The sequence below is a fragment of the Electrona antarctica genome, assembly GCF_951216825.1.
Source record: "Electrona antarctica genome assembly, chromosome: 21".
Lineage (NCBI taxonomy): Eukaryota > Metazoa > Chordata > Actinopteri > Myctophiformes > Myctophidae > Electrona > Electrona antarctica.
The window spans coordinates 14,358,728-14,381,300 of record NC_136802.1 but is presented as its reverse complement, the minus strand read 5'-3'; the positions used below and the strand labels follow the sequence as shown (position 1 = coordinate 14,381,300).

The following is a 22,573-nucleotide window of genomic DNA, read 5'->3' as shown; positions in this document are numbered from 1 at the left end:
TATGTCCCCCATATCTGCTGGCACTTATATTTTGAAAGATGCTGGCGGCATCCAAATTGTTAATACTTTCCATAATTGGTTCAATAACAAGAAAGATACAACACAATAAAACACACAGAAGCACTTTCGCTGGAATTGCTTTTCCAAAGATAAAAATAGCAGATCAACAACTACGAAGCTCTGCAAGCTTGTAGATTAATTTACCAAAAAAACAACAGGTTTCAACAATTTTCTGTAAGGCTAGCGTTTTCATTCACAGCCACTGAGCAACCTCAGTCTACTGGAAGACCCCATAAGTCCCATGTTAGACCCAGACATGTTGTTTAATGTAAACTTTTATGATTCAAATGTCATCTATAGGCTTAGCAGATGAGATTAAGCTTGGTTGCAAAAAGTTGCACGTTGAGCAATTTGAGTAATTATCTTGAACCATTTGACCTCCAGGATTAATTAATCTATCGATCGCGCATTGCCAAGGTTTTATCGCCCGCAACCCTTATTTTGAAGAGCCAAATATCCGTAACCGGATGTTACAATGACAAAATGCTGTGAAAACAGTGTGTGGTGTCTTGACCGGGTTGTTGTTCTCTCGGTCGGTGGTGGAAAAACCCGACCGCGAGTATCACAGCGCCTGCTGTCGGCCGTTGAAAAACCTCGTTTTCACCAGAAACGACATTCATTGCGCCGATTTGGAAATACAGGCCATTGAAAGCAGCCCATAGAGTGCAAATGGATGCGCGCGCATCTTCAAAATGAACATCCTTGTTCACCGATGGTGTATGATAGATGTATAGATAGATGTATGGATGGATGGCTGATTCACAGATGTGTTGTTTAGACAGAGACGCTAGGTTTGATGTCTACCAGTTCCTGCTCTACTGGTTGCTTTGTAGCATTTCATCGTTTTCCCAGCACTCTATTTAATTGACCACTTCACGAGTTGTTGGTCGCCTACGGCGGTGCACTTTGTAAATCGTTCTGGATAAGAGCGGCTGCTAAAATGCCTTAATTGTAAATAGTGTGGGATGTCGTCAACTTGTCAAATAAATTGTCATAAAGTCAAAGGCAGCTCTAAGTGTGTTTTGTCCCGTTGACGCTCAATGCTTCAGAGAAGTTCAGACACATTAGTGGCTGAGTAAACAGACTCAAGAGCTGAAATTAAATTTAAAAACCGCAATAACGGCTCGAGTCACCCGACGAAACCCCAGCAGACAGAGCACCAACTTGATGTTGCACTGCTCCATCATCGTTATCCAATTTTAACCCATCTCGAGGAGCTTCGAATCAATATCTGAACCAAATGAACGCTGGATCAATAACACATCATTCCATCTTCTTCTCTACGGCAGCCAGTGGGAGAAGAAACTATTATTTTGCCGCTCACCATCTCGGTGAGTAAGTCCCAGTTGTAGCTGTAGAGCTCCGCGGGGATGTTGTACACACGCAGCACGTTGTCTGCACTGTTGGTCAGGATGCAGGAACCGTCAGGAGCCCTGACAGAATGGGAAGAGGAGAGAGGCAGAGAGAGAGAGAGAGAGAGAGACCACGCATCAATAAATGACAGACTGACAGACTACATTCGCCTTCTCTGGTTTTATGTTATAGCAGCATTAGGGCCAAATTATGCCCGACACATCCACTTAGTAAGGGTATACTAGAGCAGTGGTTCCCAAGTCCCAAAAGAGATTTGACGTTTGTCCGAGACACAAACTAGTGAAAATTGCAGATCCACAGGCGCACAAGCTTGTAGATCAGGTATTTTCACTACTTCTTATTATTTTAATTTATGGGATTTCTTAGATTTATTGGTTTTAAAATATATACAATTCTTTAAAAAAAATGACACCTGTGTGAACTGAGTGGTGCAACTACCCTCTCCCCCTGTCTCTCTCTCTCTCCCTCTCTGTAATTAGCACTAGTCAACAGTGCAACACTATCTTTCTCTCTCCGTTTCTGGCACAACAGCGCCACTTTTGCCCCTACTGGTACTCAGTCACATAGTCACACACATAGTCACATAGGTTAACACAGACATTGCTGTTCCTTGGAGTGGTTGCACCACTCAAAAAAAAAGATATATATTATTATTATATATTTTTTCTTTAATACAGATATTTTAATGTAGGAAATAAAATGGGATTTCTACTCGAGTCGTGTCCTTAAACATTGGTCTGAGACCCAGAAATGGGTCTTGATAAACGGTTTGGGAAACAGTACTAGAGCATTGGTTCTCGGGGCTCCTTGAGGGGGTTCTAAAAACCCTGAGAGTGCACAAATGGAACCAAATGGACCATTACGGGTCCATTTAAAAACCCTGCGAGTGGACAAATAGAACCAAATGGACCGTTACGAGTCCATTTGGTTCCAATTGTGCACTCTTGAAAATCAAGTTTGTTGTCTATATGAATAGCATATAGGAGGGGTCTTCGACGTTTCCCCCCCTATATAAAGCGAGATGAAGTAAAGATAGCTTCAAAAACTTGTTTGACAGTGGATTCTGTGTATTTTTAAAAAGATTTCCAGACATTCAACCGCTTAATCCATTTAGGCCTGACCTCGAAATTTAAAAAAGAATCTTCTAAATCCTCCAGTTTTCTGAAATAAATATTTTCATGATTTTTCAAAAATAGCAGACCTACAAGCTCGTAGTGCCCCACCAGATCTGCTATTTTCAATAGCTAAATTATAACATGATGTTTAAAACACCAAAAGGGGTTCCCGCCCAAAATGGGTTAAACCCTCAATACTTAGTAAACTTGACCTTTCACTCTAATGTACTTCCCTCCCTCTACCCAAAACCTCTTCGCCAAAAATAGCCGCTCTACAAGCTCAGTCACAATGCCTTGCTTGCAGCACAAGGCGTTGTGAGCTTGCAGGTCTGCTATTTTGGCTAAAGCTCTCCTCAGAATAGGTGCTATAGGGTTCAAACACTTAATCTAAAAATAAAAATAAATCCTACGACAAGGATTTGGCAGCCCCCCTGCAGTAATTCAGAGGAGCCCCCTAGGGGTCCCAGACCCCGTTGAAGACCCATGGCCTATACCCTATAGTAACTTTCATCTCTACTTTATGTTCATGTGCAGACATGTGGGTGCCGATCAGACTTTATGACAACGCATTCTTCATGCATGGTCATACTCAAGTGTGGTGACTGGCTGCACATGGACACTGTCTGACGAGAGGTTGTGTGAGGCAATCCGTCTCTGCCCGCATCTTTATAACTCGTCGTTAAAAGCCTATAAAGGCAACCCAATGTACTGTGCAACTCCTTCTCTGGCTGGCTTGATCAGGCTGAGGGACGTTCAATCAATCCACCGGACTGTTTTTAGGTTGTTGTTGTTTTTTTAGCACCGTTTGCACTCTAAAAAAGGTCTTTCATATCTATAATCTCTTAGACGTCTATTACGAGGTCTCTTTCTTCTGTTGCCATTTCTGATGAGAGTTTACTGTAACTTCTAAAATAAAGTTAGTCTACCCTGCAGGCAGTATGGATAGTGGAACTATCAAGTTTGTGTCGCCTCCGGTGCTTGTGTTATGTGGAACGCGTGCAAATTGTGGTATAAGCATAACTACACGTCCGCTGTTCTGCAGCCCCTCGTGGCTACACAGTGACGTGGCAAGTATAATCTCAGGCCTTAAATCAGTATAGTCAGGAAGAAAACGCTCTGAACAGTTGTGCTTAATACATTTTGTTGAATTAACAATTTGTGTGCCCAAGACGTCCACAGACGTCCTGGGAATTACCGCTATGTGGTGCCCATGACGTCTGTGGACGTCTTTGAAAAAAAACAAAAAATACATTTTTTTTGTGTGATTTTTATAAAAAAAATAATTAAATGTAAAAAACAACATTGGGCACCCTGGGTCACTATTTGGAAAATGTTGAAAGGGCACACAAAGCGTTAAGTGAAACAGACCATGGCACAAACACCACCAGGTTTAGGGATTTTCCCCAATGGTTCACATGGCTAAGAAAATGACCTGTTGCCTTTGGATTAACCATTCAACCGGGCGCCCCCATTTTGGGCATAGGTGACATTTTGAAAAAACACTTTAAAAAATAGCCGATCTACAAGCTCACAACACATCACAAGGCATTGTTAGCTTGTAGATCAGGTATTTTCATTATTCGCAGTACAGCACATAGTGATCATCCCCAAATTACATGTTTATGTTAATATTTAAGGGGTTACCATTTGCAGCCCTTCAGATAATTCTCTTGGAGTTTGGAGTATTCAGCCCACGAACCAGTCAGCATCTGTGGGCTCTGGCTGAAGTCTAGTCCCAGGCTGCAGAACAGACACAAGGGGAACAAAAGGCCTCGGTCATAGAGCGTAAAGAAGCTTGTAATCAACTCGTCTTCAGGTGCATTTGAACAATTTGAACAGTCCATCTCGGTTAAGAGGATAAAAGTATTGTTACTCATCCCTTCACTTACTGCTGGCCTTGCCCTGGGACGTCAGCCGACTGGTTACTCTCCTGCCCCTCCAGGGGGTCCTCCGTCTCCTCTCCTCCATCTGGAGAAGCATCATGGTCACCGCCATGGCCTCCAGCTCCGTTCAGATCGCCTCCTCCACTTGAAACACCATCTTTCACCACACCACTGCATGCCTCCTCCTCAGCTACATTTGAATCATCATCAATTATTATGTTGCCTTTCATACACACATTGTACAGTTGTTCCAGGCAATTGACATCACTAAAGACTTACGATATAAAACGGCATAAACATTGCCAAAATGTGAGCAAATAAATAGGTACAGGCAGGTAGCTGAGGATTGGAACAAGGAATGGGCAAAATAACAGTAGGTCAAGCCATTCTTTAACTTATTGCTGCCGCTAGGTGGCAGCATAAGCACACCTAAGGAATGCCACCCATCCGCTCTAACTCTACGATCCTTGTTTCCTTTCTGGGTTATTCAGGGAGGTGGGGGCTTTTGTTATGAGCACAGTATTCAGTCATATTAGCTCAGACCCCTTAGCTATCATTACAACCAGTTACATGTGCTCAGCGATGTGATACAAACTCACAAATGATTTACGATCGTCGGATGCGCGACGGCTCACCATGGACAGCGCTCGAACCTTTTGAGATACAGCGCTTTGAAAATACTGTTATAATGGAGGCTCAATGGAGCTGGATTTAAAAATCCCATAGCTGGTGGGGACGGAGGCTCTCCATACTAACCGGAGCAATGCTAAAAGGTAAAGTGACGGTTGCAGCTTTCTTATATGGAGTATACGGTTGTCTACGAACGTACGCGTAGTTAGCACCAGTAGGTACCGATAGCCTAGCTACATTTATAAACGTAGATAGCAGTGAAAAAGTTAAAGTATTTGCCTATCATATAAATGCACGATTCGTGATCAGGTGTTCAAATGGCCACACTAAGGCCACTTATGTTGCATGACGACGACAGCTAGAGCCTGCACCACACCTTGAGCAAATGGCGCTCCGTCTCCCAGCAGCAGTCCAGCCTGCCCCGGTGCTGACGCCTCGGCACCCGGCCCCTCTTTGCTCAGCCTGGGCCGCTTGATGGACGATGGGGCTCCTTCCTCTTCCAGCGGCAAGTTCTCGCCCTCGGGTGACACTGTTTGGGCGACATTGCTCTCTGCCTCCGCGTCCTCTCCCACGACTGCTACACCTCCACCAGCCTGTCCTAGAGCTACTACAACTTCACCACCCTGTCCCAAGACTGTTACACACCCACCCGCTTGTTTTAAGGCTACTTCAACTTCACCACCCTGTCCGACTCCTAAGACTGTTACACACCCACCTGCTTGTCCTAAGGCTACTTCAACTTCACCACCCTGTCCCAAGACTGTTACACATCCACCCACTTGTCCTAAGGCTGCTTCAACGTCAGCACCCTGTCCTAAGCCTACTTCACCAGCCTGTCTTAGGCCTACTTCACCTCCACTTTCACCATCCTGGCCTAAGTCTGTTTCACTTCCACCACTCGCGCCCGCTGTATTCGACATGTCTGCCCGCCCCGCCTCTCTCTTCCTTTCTCAGTCCCCGCCTCACGTCGCCCCCCAAGTGTTGGATTTTGGCCGCGAGTCCCTTCTGGGTCAGACGTGAGTGAGATAGGTGCTACTGGGGTAGTGCTTCTTCTTCTTGCAGGGTGGGTGTTTGAGTCTGCTGGAGGACGGGGACATCACAGCACACACTGGCTGGCCTAAGAGCAGAGCAGAGGCACACGTTGTTCAGAGCAGTGGTGGAAAAAGTAAAAACTAGAAAGTACTCTTTATGCAGAATGTCCCATTTCAAGTTTTCAAATGTATACAAATTAAAATATTTTGAAAATAGCTGATCTACAAGCTCTGGCTCACAATGCGACGCATTGTGAGCTTGTATGTGGACGAAAGGTATATAGGGCTGAAGTGGATAATGTATGTTTTGTAATAATAATCAAAGTATCTAGTAGAAAAAGTACAATATTTGCCTCTGAGATGTATTGGAGTAGAAGTAAAAGTATTGGAAATTGAAAATACTAGTAGTAAACTACAAATACCTCAAAATGTTACTTAAGTACAGTACTTGAGTAAATGTACTTAGTTACTTTCCACCACTGGTTCAGACACATTCATCACAAGCAAATAACCACTCATCCCGTCTTATATATATTTTTCTCTTTTTGAACATATAAGATGAATTGAACATGAAGGACCCCAATGGAAAACAAGCCATTGTGCTTCTTCTTGGGTTATAAATCCTCTTAGCAGACCTTGCATTGAACTGTATCTTCCTGTGTTTTTTCCTACACACAAACTGTTAACATTAACATTCAATAAAGTATTCAATCAATAAGAACGTGTGCTTCACTGCTTAAGAACCGAACCAGTGAAGCTTAAATACCCGGTTAAAAGTTGTAGATGACGTGTTTATTAAATTGTACATGTAATGTCGACACGTGAAGAAAATGCACTTTTCTTTCCAGAATCCTAAACAGAGACCTTAACAAAACAACCCAATGAAGCTAGGCTAGCAACCTGCTGCTAACCTGTCTGTGTGGTGGTTGTTGACCTGGCTTCTGTCTTCAGCAACGTGTGTGTGTGTGTGTGTGTGGTTCCTTTAGCCGATGAGTCCGGGTTTTTAGACCCGAACCTCTTTTGAAATCCTTCTTTTCAATACGACAAAGTTGTTGAATTGTCTTCACCAACTCATTATGAAAAGTTGTATGTAAACACTCGTGGCTGCTATGCTTTTCTCTCGCTGTTATATCGCGAGAGTTGCGTGTCTTCTTTCCCCCTCGTCCAGCGTTGTTGCACTACCGCCACCTTCTGTTCAGCTCGGGGCATAGCTCCCTTTTGTTTTACAAATCAAATCGAACCCTGCTGTTACAGGACCGACCGACGTACTGTATTAACAATTCAACAGCCATCTTAGACGTATCTACTATACCAATCAAATGCAAAGATTCATGTCAGAACCAGACAACCATTACAAATGTTTTATTGAAAATACAGTCACCACGGTCATTGGTTGAGGTAAATTGAATTGAAAAATGTATTATATATGCAGATTGCATACATTTCGAACGAAAGCACAAGTCAATACAAAAACTGTCAGTGTGGACGACACCATGTCATCAGAACATTTATAGACGTGCATACTTCTATAACAAAAAATAGGAAATCATATAAAGAAACTAAGAAAGTATCAAGGGAAAAACATATACAGTAAGGGGGAAAGGGGGTGCGGGGGACTCAGTGGGACTTTTTTTTTTAAGTAAAAGACAAACAGACAAGCAGACTGTCAGCCCCATCAGAGCTCCATTAACTTCCATTATGAAATGGAAGTTAAATGAAAAGAAAGAACAAAGGTGTACTGCTGTGGCCCACGGGCAGTGTGCATAGTTTGTTGGTGATCAGTTCAGTATCAAGATTTAGACACACCGATGCTAACCTCTTGAAGAGCCACACGGGGGGGGGGGGGGGGGGGGAATAAAAGCTTCTCAATTGCATCAATTTATTTTTTAAAGCTTATTCACAATACAGAGTCAAAACAGCAGAGGCACATGGAACAAACAAGTCTTAGTAAAAAAAACAAAGGCATGAAGCAGCAGATGAAACATGTTTCCCTTGGCTGCTTGCTTTTGCAACTAAACATTTTCAGTGTTCCTCGTGCCTTTAAGCTACCGTTTTTACTATGCACTGTCGAGGAGCTCTAATAATTGGTTTGCTGCAATTGAGGAGTATTTTGTGTGTTAGGGTGGGTTTAACCTGTGTGGCTGTTGTGGGGGCCAGGGCAGAATAGCTTCTGTGGTGGACTGATCCAAAATGCCGCAGCCCGCTTGGTCTTCAACCAGCCAAAATTCTCACACATCTCCCCCCTTCTCCGCTCCCTCCATTGGCTCCCGGTCTCTGCCCGCACAGAATACAAAACTCTGATGCTGGCATTCAAAGCAACCAAAGGCATGGCTCCCCCATATCTCACAAGTATGATCGTACCCTACAAACCCTCCCGCGCACTCAGATCAGCCAACGCAGGGAAGCTGGAGGTACCTTCACTAAAACGCCAGGACAACGCTCCACACGTCCCAAACTCTTCTCCCTTCTGGCTCCAAAACTATGGAATGCACTTCCCATCACAGTCAGAACTGCAGCCTCACTCCCAATCTTCCGCCGTAGTCTGAAAACCCACCTCTTCAGACTCAACCATGGCCTGTAGCACTTGCCCTAGCCTAGCCCCTTAGATAGTATTTTAAACAGACTTATAGCTTGTTACGTAGACAGCTCTAGAATTGCATTTTATGTAGTCATAGCACTTTATAGTACACATGTATAATATATTATATAGTATAGTATGTATAGTTTACATAGATACTCCACTGTTACGTTCTTAGTTTACGCATGATTCATGATAACTACTTTTTATATATGTGATGTATGCCATGCTTTTGTTATTGCTTAATGTAAGTCGCTCTGGATTAAGAGCGTCTGCTAAATGCCTAAATTGTAAATTGTGGAGGCAGGGGCCGGGTGGAGTTTTGGAGTGTGAGGGTCAAAGAAAGCTATTTGAACTGCTGGCAGTGTTGAGATGGCCGTTGGGCATTGGGACAAGGGTTGGCTATTATGGTTTGGGTTTTTATCTCGTGGCAAACCAGCACTTCTTGTGCAGTGCCTAAACAGTGACAGAACCGTTAACTTTTAATGCAAAAAAAAAAATGCACAAAATGACATACGAGTTTAAAAGGCATATTTGAACTTAACATGTTACAGTATACCGTTTGAAGTATACTTAAATATTTACATAATATTTACATAAAGGTTCATAGTATAAATTCTGAGGTAGCAGACTCCAGCTTCAAACTTCAGCAATTCTTTTGCAGAAATATGACCATATTTGTGTTCTCCGGCGAAACGCGACACCTCTCCTGACTAATCTCATGTCCCGTTCGTGAGAAAACCCTCTCTGACGGTGTTGACGAGGCCTGTACGCACAGATATGTGTTAGAAAGTGCAGACAATATAGGGAGACTGTCCCTCCTCAACCACCACCAGGCTACAGGGTTTTGCCCTGACGGGATTGAAGGCAGACTCTTGTAGATCTCAATTTCTTTGCGGACTCGTTCAGCAACAGACAGGTCACTGATTTTAGTGGTCGTAGTCTTCAGGAGCTCTTCGTCCTCATCCTCGAACAGCTCCTCTAGAGCTGATTTCTTGACACCCTTGTTGTGAGACGAAGCCTGGAAAATACATAAAAGTAGTGTTTAGACAAACTTGCTAAATAATATTTCAGTTTGACATATTATATGTATACATATATTGCATGATTATGACCTTACATATTCCTCTTTTACATATTCCTTTTTTACATATTTGACATATTCCCCTTCCCAGTCATGATCTGATCCATCTGATTCGTCTAGGATTAGGTCCAGAGGTGGCAGGTCCTCCATTGGAAGCTGTAGACATAAGAAATGTGCATGTATAAATAATTAGCAATAACTATTTTCTCCCAATTTAGTTGTTATGCCAAATCAATTCCTCCCCACAAAAATGTCTGTCGTCACTGCTGTTCGTCCTACTCCCCCCGCCCAACACTGCCTGTTGACAGGTGCCGCCCCAGCCCGTAGGAGTAAATGCAATGACCAATATCACAATATCACAGAGACTTTACCACTGCGCCACCCAAGCGCCCAAATAATAGAAATAAGTTATTGTGGAAATTGACAGATGACGACTTACAAGGGAAACAAGGATGAAAATTAAATACCTGCTCTGGACTTTCTTCAGCAACTGCTGTGTTCTCCAACCTGTCCCAAGCGTCATCAACATCCACCTCACATAGTTTCCTTTTGAAGCGAGGGTCCATTAAAGTGGCCTCCTGGAGGAAGTTCTGGATGTCTTCATCCTGTAATGAAAACATTACAAACTATTTAGAGTCTAATTGTCCAAGGACTTATTCAGACTGGCAACCCAATCCAGATATGAGACGGATTGGTTTTATGCATGTCTGGACAAGGCTAAGGGATGTGGTTTTGATTTGATAACCACATGGAGGTTTTGATTAAAGAAATATATATAATAATAATAATCTGATTCCAATCTGGATAGGCCAAAAAATCTGATTGGAGTGCCATTGTGAACATAGCTTAACAGTGATATTTATGTGGTTTTTCCTTATTTCTTGCACAGGCTCTCAATGAAAATTACCTGGTAACGTTTTGCCAGATCAGCCCAGACCTTCTCTTTCACAGCCCTGGTAAATGGAGTGTTCTCTTTAGCCACTGTGAAATGCACCTCCAGCTTCTTCAGGATGGGGAGAATTTGGCCACATGTCGGGGACTGCTCACTGGACACACCCACTGTTAGGGTGTACAGCAACTTCATGATGCAAAGAAACTCCTCTGCTTTGTGGAAGTCGTCATCTGTGAGCGTTTCTAGTCTGTGGAAACAGAGATGAATGATTGATTTAGAGCGATTTTAAAAAGGTACAGGCAGTACCAGTACAACAGCTTTTTTCACCATTGTAGTCCATTAAACATTCAACTCAAACAGTTGGACAAACAGTCCAATTGCAACAACGACACTAAAACATTGAATATAAAGAGTTTAACTTTATGGGGAAAAAAACAATTACTATAAAAACAATTATTGTCACTCAATCGTTCTTGTCCATCACCTGGCTTCCTCCATTGGCTTTCTGAGTCTTCGGTCAAGTGAGGCAGCCTGGATGGCTGGGTACTGCTCCACAAACCTCTCCACCATCAGGAAAAGGGAGTCCCACCGTGCTCTGACGTCCAGAATCATGTCCTGTTCTGGCAGATCTGAAACACAAATGCAGGTTTTGTATTGCAATCTACAGTACATTGCTGAACATTTAAATTACAATCGTCATCGCTGAAGATGTCTGAAACAAACACTTCTTACTGAGAGCTTGCTGCTTCTCCGCGAGGATAGCTTTGGCCACTTCGGACCTCTTCAGCCACACCACGACAGCTCGGACTCTGGCACACCACTTTGCGACGACGCCGGAGCCGTTGACCTTCATTGCCGCCAGGTTTAGGGTATGGGCGAAGCAGCCCAACTTCAAGAACTTGAGATTCTTCATAGCGACATCCATATTGCTGGCATTGTCTACAGTGGCGGCCACGACTTTAGCGTTTATCTGGAATTCCTCCAAAATGCTCTTTATCTCCTCCGCAACCAACAGGCCAGTCTTTGACTCGTAAACAGCTTTGGTGTCTAGCGCCTTCTGTTTGAGGTGGCCATGACTGATGTAGTGCACTGTCAGCGTAACATAGTGGTCCTGTGCCACACTGGTCCACCCATCACATGTAACAGCAGCCTTCTTCACGTGTGCCAACTCCTGAAGAACGTTGTGTTTCTCAGCAGAGTACCACGCAGGAATAATATCGGCCAGATCATCCCTAGACGGGGGTCGGTAGCCAGGATTGAGGGCAGTGGTCATCGCTCTAAATTAAATGCATATGGGGATTATTTATTAGTTTTAGAGGCACAGATTGATGGCAACAAATGTTGTTGTCACACCTTAGTGACCTTACTTTTAACTTTTTTTTTACCTGAACCATGGACATTCCACAGTGGAAAAAGAATGCAGTCCCTTGACCACAAAATTGATCACAGCCTTGTGTAATTCCTCCATCTTCTCTTTGGTCAGAATGGTGAATGGAGTCATTGTCGCTGGCACTTTTGTCAAAGAGTGAGTCAAAAATATAAAACATACATAATGTTACAACTATACAATTCATGTGCTAATTTGTAGTACCTATGCTTAACACGGAAGTATTTGGCTGTGTGAACTAGGTACAGCTGCACTGTTCACAACAAAACATTTGCTTCTTACTTTTAGGTAAAGTTTTAGGTTTAGACTTGGAACAGATGTCCATGGAGTTTGGAGGGAGGTCCATTGAGGTGGGAAGGAGGTCCATTGAGGTGGGAGGGAGGTCCATTGAGGCGGGAGGGAGGTCCATTGAGGTGGGAGGGAGGTCCATTGAGGTGGGAGGGAGTTCCGGGGTCTCCGGTACAGGGTACCTTAAATCATAGCACAAATATTGTTAATACAAAACCTTGTTCTGAATATGGTGATTTTCTTCACATCAATAGTCAATAAAGTCTATTGTTCTGTCATAGTGTACTTCTGTTGCAGTAGAGACCCATATAGCAAGGTGATTTATTTTTTTGAGCTTTCCGTGTTTGTGTAAACTAACATTGAAGACAATGTGTCAAGCAAATTGTGATTGGCCGGCATGATTGGGTGGGAGATGTGCCATTGGTTGAGAGCATCGCATAACGATTGTGCCACGGGGGACAGTGGGACACCCGTTGTATACATGTGGCTGCTAGAGAGATTGCACAACACTCAAGAGAAGAGCTACAATACTGGGGCGCCAACCCCTCCTATGCCCATCTTTCCGAATTTGTGTAAACACAGGCTTGTGATCAGCAATGATTTGATTGGCTGAGCAAAGTACATATTGAAGATAAAAGTGAGGGCAGCAAAGTGAAGATGGAAAAGTGCAAATTGTGATTGGCCAGAATGAGATGTATGATAAGAGTGCCCCTCTATCACACGGGTGTGATTATTGTCTCCACCAGGCCGAAGGCATGGGGAGAGAGTATGTTTTGCACTCCGTCCGTGTGTGTGTCCGTGTGTCATTTCATATTCCATCCTAATTGGCTATAATTAGCTTTCACAGTTTGCAAGATTGCCCCGTTTTGAACAAAAGCCTCAAATCATGAACGCAGCATGCAATTTACGTGAAATCTTTCACACATTTTCTTACTAGGCTGAGGAATATATCCCACCCTTTTCACATTGGCCTGTTATAGCGCCACCAACAGGTTGAATTTTGCAAAACACATTTTTGGAACAAAATGCCTCAAAAACATGTTTATATTAATCCTAAACATTTTGCCAAACATCTCACACAGTCCTATCCTCCTGGTGGAGACCTGTGCCCAGAAGGGCACTTTTTCTAGTTTATTTTGCAATAGGGAAAACACACTCAGATCACAATATCTTTCACAGGGGGGCCACTGCAAAATACAAAACCGAAATGTGACCAACTTGATATGGGTTGAGGATCAAATTAAAAGGACAAGGACATTTGCTAATGCTTTAAGTGAAGAGTCTGTCATGACGCCAACTGAAATCCACCATGGCAGTGGTGTCGAAGGATTTTTCTTTTCCGTCATGGCAGACAGATTCATCCAATGCAGCATCAGAAAAGGTTTGAGAACGACTGCGCCAAGTTTGAGCCAATATGGATCATCATCATCGCACCCACCATTCAGTAATGATCAGGGTGGGAGGAGCAGCAGCGCCAACGAGGAGGGCAGGAGGAGCGGCCTCAACCAGGGCAGGAGGAGCGGCCTCAACCAGGGCTGCAGGAGTATCAACGTCGATCGGGGCTAAATAAGCATCACCATCGCCTGGGGCAGAAAGAAACCAGATTATATATAATGATTTACTCATCGTTGAGGGTGGTGCAGGGTCGCAAAGCCACATGCAGACCACCGGGGTATCAAAAACATCCGGGTAGGAACAGCCACTAAATCTTTTGTTAGACTAAAGGTGAAGGAAAAGCGAAAAAATATGTAATTCAAATAATTCCAAGGCACTCCGAGTCCTACAAGGAATATAGAGTTAGACTTGAACAGAAATCTATGAATGTGCATGAACGTTCAATGAATGCCATGAATGCCTTCTAGATCAGCTATTTTTGGCCAATGCCCCCCCCCCCCCCCCCCCCCGCTTCCGAATAGGGATGCTAGAGATAAGAAACAAGAGAATAAAAACTCACAAATGCTAAGCCTTCAAGGATAGGAAATAATATTTACTCTTCAATTTCAAGATGTATTCATATGCCCTGGTCATCGTATCCAGCAAGACCTTCTTCCGGTGGTCTTCAGAAGCCAGATATGTGACTATCTCTGCGATCCAATTGATCGGTGCGTTCCTATTCGGTTTGTTCCTCCCTATGAGTAGAAGGGGGTTGTAGCCTAACGCTTCCAGCCTACTAACCTGCAATCAACAGACACCAACATTAGCATACATTCTCATCAAAATCAGTTTAACCACATTTAACCATTTTATTCTTTGAATATTTGACAAACGCTGATCAAAAGCTCACAATGTATCACATTATAGATGTGCTTTTTTCAAAGACATTTGAACAAAAATAATAAATTGAAAATGTGTGGGGGGGGGGCACACAGCCAATTCAAAAACAAAAACAATTTTGGGGGTCCTTGAAAAGAAAATGACCTGTAATCTGTTTAGTGTTTTGACATGAGGATACCTTTGTCATAGCAGATGCTAGATTGTCAAAAACAGACTAAGGCATTAGGCATACAACTACGTGTCAGTTGTTGGAGACAGATTTAATTTACCCTGTTACGAAAAAAAACGAAGTGAATAGCTGCGTGCGCAGCAAAACAGTTCTGGAACGGACGAGCAAGGTGTTGCCTAGCAACGGCCGCTGTCAAAAATAATAATTTTAGCGATCACGTTTTTTTATCATTAAAAAGTACCTAAAGACGTGTCCACACCTCCTAGGCCTCCTACGGGTGAAATTATGAAGACGTGTCGTGTGGACACGTCCTGGGCATCAAGTGTTAAGTTCTTATTTCCACTTGCGATATCACTGGGTTTTCTTCTAAATCGTGATTCTATAAGTGCTCTAAAAGCCTAGAGGACAAAGATTTGGCAATATATTACGAATGAGAGTATCTTCTGTTCCAACTACTGTGATGAATTACATTGACCAAACTATTTGTTATACAAAACTTATAGTAGCATTGTTACTTACAGTTATACGTGCCTGGTCAACAATTCGGCCAGCATTTTTATGTTTCATGATATGTTTCCTCCATTCACCCTGCATGAATTTGGCCTCCCTCTCTTTCAGTTTGCCTTTTAACGGGAATTTTGCATAGCATTTGGTACAATAATTTCTGCCTAATTTATTGGGTTGCTGGCATTTGGGGCAAGGTTTACATTTGGGTCTGGTCATTTTGGTCTGGTTGGAGAACCCTGGAAAGCAAACACAGAGAGGGACAACATATTATTAGGTGAAATGGATCATCTATTGATCATCACAAAACAAAATCAAAAAGGTTACGTTGGCACAACTTAAGCACAGTTTGGTGTAAACATATATCTAAAAAATATATATATCCTACTTCATAAATGATATTAAATAAGAAATGGGCTAAAAATTATATATTTTCTAAGAAATTTGATATTTTTCCCCCTAATTAATTTGACTCCCAAATCCAATTGCTTAGTCACAATCTTACCAAATACATTTTTACACAGCAGGACAGTCCAAATACCACATCTGATCTAGCCACAAACTCAAGTTGTAACTCGAACAGGCACTACCTGATGTGTGATATACCGTACAAATATCTACTCCCCAGGGTATTATATCAGGAGCTCGATAAAATCACTTCACATGAAAAACGAAAACGCTACAAAGGAATAATGACTGGCTAAGATTTCAGTGATGATTAAACACTGGCATCAAGCTTAAACTGGGATCGATTTGCTTTGCCTGTTGCAAAGCATAGACAATGTGAAGCTTTTAAAAGGACTGTTTTTTAAAGATTGTAATAATATAATTATATGAGTAAATATAAAAAGTCATAATGACGTACTACATACCAACAGTCTCAGGAGCAACAATCTCCCCACAGTTTGTCAGAAGCAGGATCAGGACTACAGCTCTGACCAGCTGTAACAAAAAACAAAATAAAATAAAATGAAAATTGCAACAGAATCAAATCAGAATCAATCTTTGTCATTTAGAACCAATAACAGACTTAAACTATACTAATCGAGAAGAAAGCATTTTGTTTCTTTTATATATATATAAATTGATATATCAATGAATCAACATTTATCGTGGTCCGTGGCTCAAATGCTGAATAAATAATGGACCTTTTAATTTTTTTTTCACCGGAAGGAAAAAACTGGTCTATGGGATTTTCTCTTGGCAATTTTCTGGACAAAAAGTGCATTTTATGGTGGGGGGGCTCAGAGTGCGTCCACCGGGGAAAGTAGTCTTTCTAATAACCAAAACCGTCTTTGTATTGGCGAGTGGTAGTTATTTTTATTTTAGCAGAAGTTTGATTGATTGATTGATTGAAGAATTTATTAACAGTTTGCAGAATTACAGTACATTTCAAGCACAAACTCAATACAAAGGCTGTTAACTGTGAGTGGACGACCCAATTAAGCATTACACTTGTTTCCAACAGGGTCCACCATGTTCAAATCATCAAAACATTTAGAGACGTACAAATAGACACTTCCATAGACAGAACAGGAATTCATCAAAAAAGAATTCATCAAAAAGGAGGTAAAAAGGGAAAAGAAATATATACAGTGAGGGGAAAAAAGGGGGGGGCGGGGGGCGGGGATTCAGATTTTACGGGGGCCAGTTTCGAATTGCAGCCATCCGTAGGTGCCCTTTGAGAGCGGTTTTGAAGGAGTCAAGGGATTCGCATGTCTTAATGACAGTTGGTAGGGCGTTCCACATTTTGGTGGCATAGGAGCGAAAAGAATTTAGTCCCTTGTTTGTGCCGAATCTGGGTTGTACATGGTTTGTTGCACTCCCTCTGGTGTTGTGGGTGTGGACTTCGTTAACATTAAGGAAGTATCTAGACAGGTACATGGGTATCTTGGTGGTGTATCGAATCTTGTGGACCAGACCCATTGCAAGATGCTGTACTCTGTCGTCGACCCTAAGCCATTCCAGCCTGTCGAAGTGGGCAGGGGTGAGGTGGGTTCGGGGGGCTAGATCAAGTAGGAGCCTGACCAGTTTGTTTTGGGAAGTCTGGAGCCTGGTTTTAAGGGCCTTTGAGGTGCTGTGGTACCAGGAGGTGCATGCATAGTCAAAGAAACCCTGTACAAGGGCTCCTGTTAAGGTCTTCAAGGTGTTTTTGTTGACCAGTGAGGAGATCCTGTAGAGGAATCTTGTTCTATGGTTGACTTTTTTGATTACGTTGGTGGCCATTTTATCACCGGAAAGATTAGCCTCCAGGATGGAACCTAGGTAGGTAATTTCATCTTTACGTGTGATAACATTGTCACCCACTCTAACCAAGAAGCCATTTGCCTTGCTGAGATTACTAATAGAGCCAAAGTCGAGAGTTATGGTGCATTTCATAGCAATGGCATTAGGGTTTCTCCCTCCCCACCCAGAATGTTGTAGTAAGCCTTTCCTTATGGGTGGGCCATGCATGGCACCAAATCTTTTCAATGGGGGTCCATATGAACAATAAGTTCAATAACATGTTTGGAAATAAAACAGTAATAGTTATCTGGCTAGCCTGAAGTCAGTTAATGAACGCTTATGACAGACAAGCTAAAGGGTCAGACAATGACCATGTTGATACACACAGCTAACTTCAGACCACAGCCTAAAATGTAGTAGAAATTTAGTAAAAAAGTGTTTTAATCCACTGTCTCGGAATCTGTCATCCATCTTGGATCTGTCCTCGTCTCCCCAAATGAGTGCAACTGGCTGCGCAACTCAGGCCGCCAGGGGCGCTGTTGTGCAGTTGCAATGGAGAACAGATCCAAGATGGACGACAGATTCCGAGTGGATTAAACACTTTTTGTTTTACTTAAAACTACGGACGCACGGGTTATAAACGCTTTGCGTACATACATCGGACAGGTGGGGCAGCAGGGTAAGCACCTTAGATCTTGCATTTGTACATGTTCAGAGCTCTACGGAGGCAGGGGAAGGGGATTTCAGGCTCCTCACCATGGGCAATGAGTCTTTAGACTCTCGTAGATTGAAACTGTCTGAATCGATAAATAATACATCTGCGATAGTTTATAATTTAGGCTAGTCAGACCAGTGAGCAACATTGATGATCAAGTTATGTCTACTCTAGATGTCATAAAATACTGAAATACTCTGCTACTTACTTTACTTACACAAAGGCAGAAAAAAATCAAAACAAACACATGACAACACAAGCAGCCTCCTCGATTCGTCGCACAGTATGGCCTCACTTCCGTTTTGCGCGATTTGTGCCGTGTTGCCATGTCTGCTAATTATTATAAGCGACCTTGTTTTTCTCTTTTCTAAGGCTCTGGTTTTTCTGCAAAGTCGGTTGTAAATATTGGTAGTTGTGTTTTTTTTTGGCATTTTCGCATTTGGGCTTCCTTCTTACAAAACAGTGGTTCTGCATTCACATGACACATGACGTCATCATCAAACCGATGAAACGTTCGGAAATAGCGCACTGAGCGCACTGTGCAATGCAAACTAATAGGCGAGTGCGCCGGTGCGGTATTTCCGAACGCGCACGTTGTGTTAACGCCATCTATGGGAGTGCACGTCCTTTTATATACTCTATGGAGTGCACAGGCGTGTGTTCACACGGGGCAGATCTGTCTCTGGCTGAATCAGCCAATCAGCTCAGGCTGTCCAATCACAGCGCGTCTTTTTGTGTGTGTGTGACGTATGCCCCCACGTTGAGCCTTATTTAGAAGCTTGTACATGGCAAATGTATTCATTCCTATAGTTCACTTTGAACTACCTCCTACTCTCAGCTCTCCTACTCTACCTGCATCAGGATTGATATAGCCCATTGAACAGCAGTGATACTTCTAACATAAGCGCCTATGAATACAGAGTAGTTTAAGTTACAGGAGTGATATAGCTTAAGTGAAGTACAGTGATATCATCAACATAGTGAAGTTACACAGAAGGAGAAGAGTTGATACAATAGTAATATTAGTATACACCTGAACATGGGAGAAGTTAGCTTTTATATGGATAGAAGCAAACATACTGGTCCAGTCAGTGCTCATAATATTCACCTGGTGAAGAAGAAGTCGGTTAGGTGCCAGGGTGTGGTGATTGAGACCAAGGACGCTGGCGGGTATATTGAGCGGGCCGACGTGGTTAAGATGATCTTCTTTCACTATAGCGATTTCAAGTGCGATCAGGCGTTGCAGGTGGGAGATGACGTGGAGTTCACCATTGACAACAGACATGATGGCGACGAGGTGGCCACCGATGTGAGGCTTCTCCCCCAGGGGACAGTAGTCCTCGAGGACGTCAGCATCGAGCAGTTTGAAGGCAGAGTCACCAAGGTCATCCCCAAAGTTGCCACCAAGAGCCAGAACAACACACTACCAGGCCGCATCACTGCCACGATTGGCTTTACCGCCAAGGAGCTGCAGTTTGGACCAAATGACACAAAGTCCAAGGTGACCCTCCTGGACGGAGATCATGTCCGGTTCAACATCTCCACCGACCGTAGGGACAGGCTAGAGAGAGCCACCGGCATCGAAATCCTCCCCGACACCTTCCGCTTCACCAATGAGATACGCGAAACGGGTGTGATCGCTGCTATGCTCGAAGGCTTTGGCTTCATCTCGTGCCTGGATCGGAATGCCAGGATGTTCTTTCACTTCAGCCAGGTCCTGGACGACAGCCAGCTGCAAGTCTCGGACGAGGTGGAGTTCACTGTCGTGCCGGACATGATGTCCGCTCAGAAGGACCATGCAGTGCGCATCAAGAAGCTGCCCATGGGCACCGTGTCCATCCACACATGCTCGGAGCAGCGTTTTGAAGGCATAGTGGAGAAAGAATTGGTGGCGGCCTCCACCAAGAAGCTTCAATCAAGAATGCGCAAGGGAAAGGAGAAGGAGGTGGAGGAGGGAGTGATTGCCTATGAAGACGGTGGAGTGAAGCTGACTGTGCCCTACCATGCTAAGGATCTAGTGGGATCCTGTCATCCACAAGTTGGAGATACGTTGGAGTTCTCCATCAGCAAGAGGGCCGGACAGCAAAGTGCGGTTTCCATCAAAGTCCTCGACCAGCGGTCGGTCGACGATGACAGCAAGAAACTGCTGGGATTCGTTGCCACACTGAAGGACAAATACGGCTTTATCGAGATGGCCAATCACGACCAAGGGGTTTTCTTCCATTACACTGAGGTGTGCGGAGACTTGGAGAGCATAAAGCTTGGCGATATGGTGGAGTACACCCTGTCCAAGGGAAAAGGAAACAAAATCAGAGCTGAGGAAGTTACCAAAGTGGAAGCAGTGAAGAATGATGGAGTCATGGAGGACATCAGTGCCACAGTGATTTTAGGAAAAGTCGTCCGTCCTCTGCGCGGCGTGGACGCCTCCCAGACAGAGTACCAAGGCCTTATAGAGGTTATAGAAGAAAGTGAAACTAAAGGCCAGAGTTTCCCTTTTGGCATCATGGGCATGGCAAACAAATCTGATTGTCTGCAGAAGGGAGAGTTAGTGAAGTTCCAGCTGTGTACCGTGCCTCAGACTGGACAGAAGATGGCATGTAGTGTGGTGCCGCATCGTAGAGCCCTGGTGGAGTCTGTCAAAGACCAGTTTGGTTTCATCACATATGAGGTCGGCGACAGCAAGAACTTGTTTTTCCATTTCAAAGAGGTGCAAGATGGCCTGGAACTGCAGGCTGGGGATGAGGTGGAGTTCTCAGTAGTCCTCAATCAACGCACGGGAAGATGTAGCGCCTCCAACGTACGCAGAGTCAGTGAAGGGCCTAAGCCGGTGGAGACCCCACGTCCCGATCGCTTGGTGAATCGACTCAAGATCATCACTTCAGACGATGCTAGTGCCCCCCGCCTTGTCATTGTGAGGCAGCCCCGTGGTCCTGACAACTCAAAAGGCTTCAATGTGGAGCGCAAGACTCGTCAACCCGGTGTCATCGACTGAACAATACAGAGCTCACCTCATCTAAAGAAGGTGGAGCTAGATTGTGTAAACGTTATCCCGAAGAAACAACAACTTGCTTGTACACACGCAAAAACTCGTACACAAAACCTAGACCATGCATAGATACATGTAACTCATGTGCCTGTCCACATCTACGAACGGAACCTTCAACATTCCATAGTTCCCAGCCTCTCCTGTAGTCTGCACTATAGTAGACATGGGGAAGGAACTTTTCTGAGTGTGCATGAATGCATGGTTAATGCAGGTGTTTTTTCAAGGCCTTTCTCTTTCTCTGTAATTCTGCACCTTCAACTGGTCCTTTTGTCCCAGGGTGCGGTCAAGTTCCTGTAAACTACTGAACCAATCAGCACTTTGTGATTTCACACCATCCGCCAAGCCACCCATCTTGTCCAAATACGACTTTTGTCTTGTTTTGTTGGTTACATATGTACAGAACTGTACATATGATGTAACTCCCATTTTTTCCCACGGTATTTGAATTATATATTATTACTTTATCATCATTTTAATGGATGTCAACGGTGGTGGGATCAGGCTGAAGCCTTGCCCAAACATAATATATGTTTATTGGAGTTCTACGATCGTTAGACCTGTCTTATTTTTTTGTGCTCTGTATGATACATGCATGCACGTGTCCACATGCAAGCACGCACACACACACTCACATTCACAGCTTTCTACATTACATTACATTACTCAGTGAAACTTTAAAAAATCACACCCGTGTGAACTGAGTGGTGCAGTGACGTCACATACTAACCATAGCAACCATGCTCACCCGTACAGGCACAAACACACACGGGTACTAACAAAGCCAGTTGTTGGAGTGGTTTGCACCACTCAAAAACACTGTATGTGCCTTTCTACAAAAAACATATAATAAAACAAAGCTCAAAGAAAGGTGTGTGTGTGTGTGTGTGTGTGTGTGTGTGTGTGTGTGTGTGTGTGTGTGTGTGTGTGTGTGTGTGTGTGTGTGTGTGTGTGTGTGTGTGTGTGTGTGTTTTTGACCGCTCTATTATAGAATGTTTTTTTTTATTGCATATTATATCTAGCATAGGCAGTGACAGTTCAAGTATAGGCACAGAAGCCAGGTGGTGTACACTGTTACTGTAGCTCACTCTCCCCATAGACACCCCCACTTTCAAGTTTATTCATACTGTTGTACATATACTGAACTTACCCGGATTGTCTGGTTGAGTCATTATTATGAAATGTGCCCATTTAATCGCATACGCTGATACAAATCAATTTTATGTACTTTTTCTGTTTTGTATGTGTCTAAGTTAACATTAATTACCCTAATAGACCCCATGGTGTGGTTAGAATATTCAAATATGTCTTCCTTGTGAA

General features: G+C 43.5%; 3 protein-coding genes across 5 annotated transcripts in view; 1 reads left to right on the top strand and 2 right to left on the bottom strand.

Annotated features, from left to right (window-relative positions):
* Positions 1-7,213, bottom strand: part of wrap53 (WD repeat containing, antisense to TP53) — a 30,837-nt gene extending 23,624 nt beyond the window's left edge. For all 3 annotated transcript variants that reach the window (XR_013788684.1, XR_013788685.1, XM_079491492.1), the window contains exons 1-5: positions 7,005-7,213; positions 5,439-6,179; positions 4,439-4,622; positions 4,194-4,289; positions 1,385-1,493 (exon numbers count right to left, since the gene is read on the bottom strand). Coding sequence is in view for 1 of the 3 variants with exons in the window: in XM_079491492.1 (XP_079347618.1) it covers positions 1,385-1,493; positions 4,194-4,289; positions 4,439-4,622; positions 5,439-5,982 (933 nt within the window). In the remaining 2 variants the exon portion in view is untranslated. The remainder of the gene's footprint in view (positions 1-1,384; positions 1,494-4,193; positions 4,290-4,438; positions 4,623-5,438; positions 6,180-7,004) is intronic.
* Positions 7,214-7,986: 773 nt separating this feature from the next.
* On the bottom strand, positions 7,987-18,504 carry LOC306914028 (E3 SUMO-protein ligase ZBED1-like). The gene is made up of 13 exons (XM_079490902.1): positions 18,428-18,504; positions 16,142-16,211; positions 15,285-15,508; positions 14,314-14,497; positions 13,761-13,905; positions 12,317-12,504; positions 12,033-12,159; positions 11,380-11,924; positions 11,132-11,276; positions 10,663-10,894; positions 10,223-10,360; positions 9,792-9,911; positions 7,987-9,692 (listed from the first exon to the last, which is right to left on the bottom strand). Exons 3-13 carry the CDS (start codon positions 15,486-15,488, stop codon positions 9,318-9,320), a joined length of 2,403 nt encoding a protein of 800 aa, XP_079347028.1. The 5' UTR covers positions 15,489-15,508; positions 16,142-16,211; positions 18,428-18,504; the 3' UTR covers positions 7,987-9,317.
* A 736-nt stretch (positions 18,505-19,240) lies between these two features.
* Positions 19,241-21,213, top strand: LOC306914030 (cold shock domain-containing protein E1-like; the record flags this gene model as incomplete). Its single annotated transcript, XM_079490904.1, has 1 exon — positions 19,241-21,213. A coding segment is annotated over one exon (1,962 nt), but the record flags the coding sequence as incomplete, so codon positions are not given.
* Positions 21,214-22,573: the final 1,360 nt, after the last annotated feature.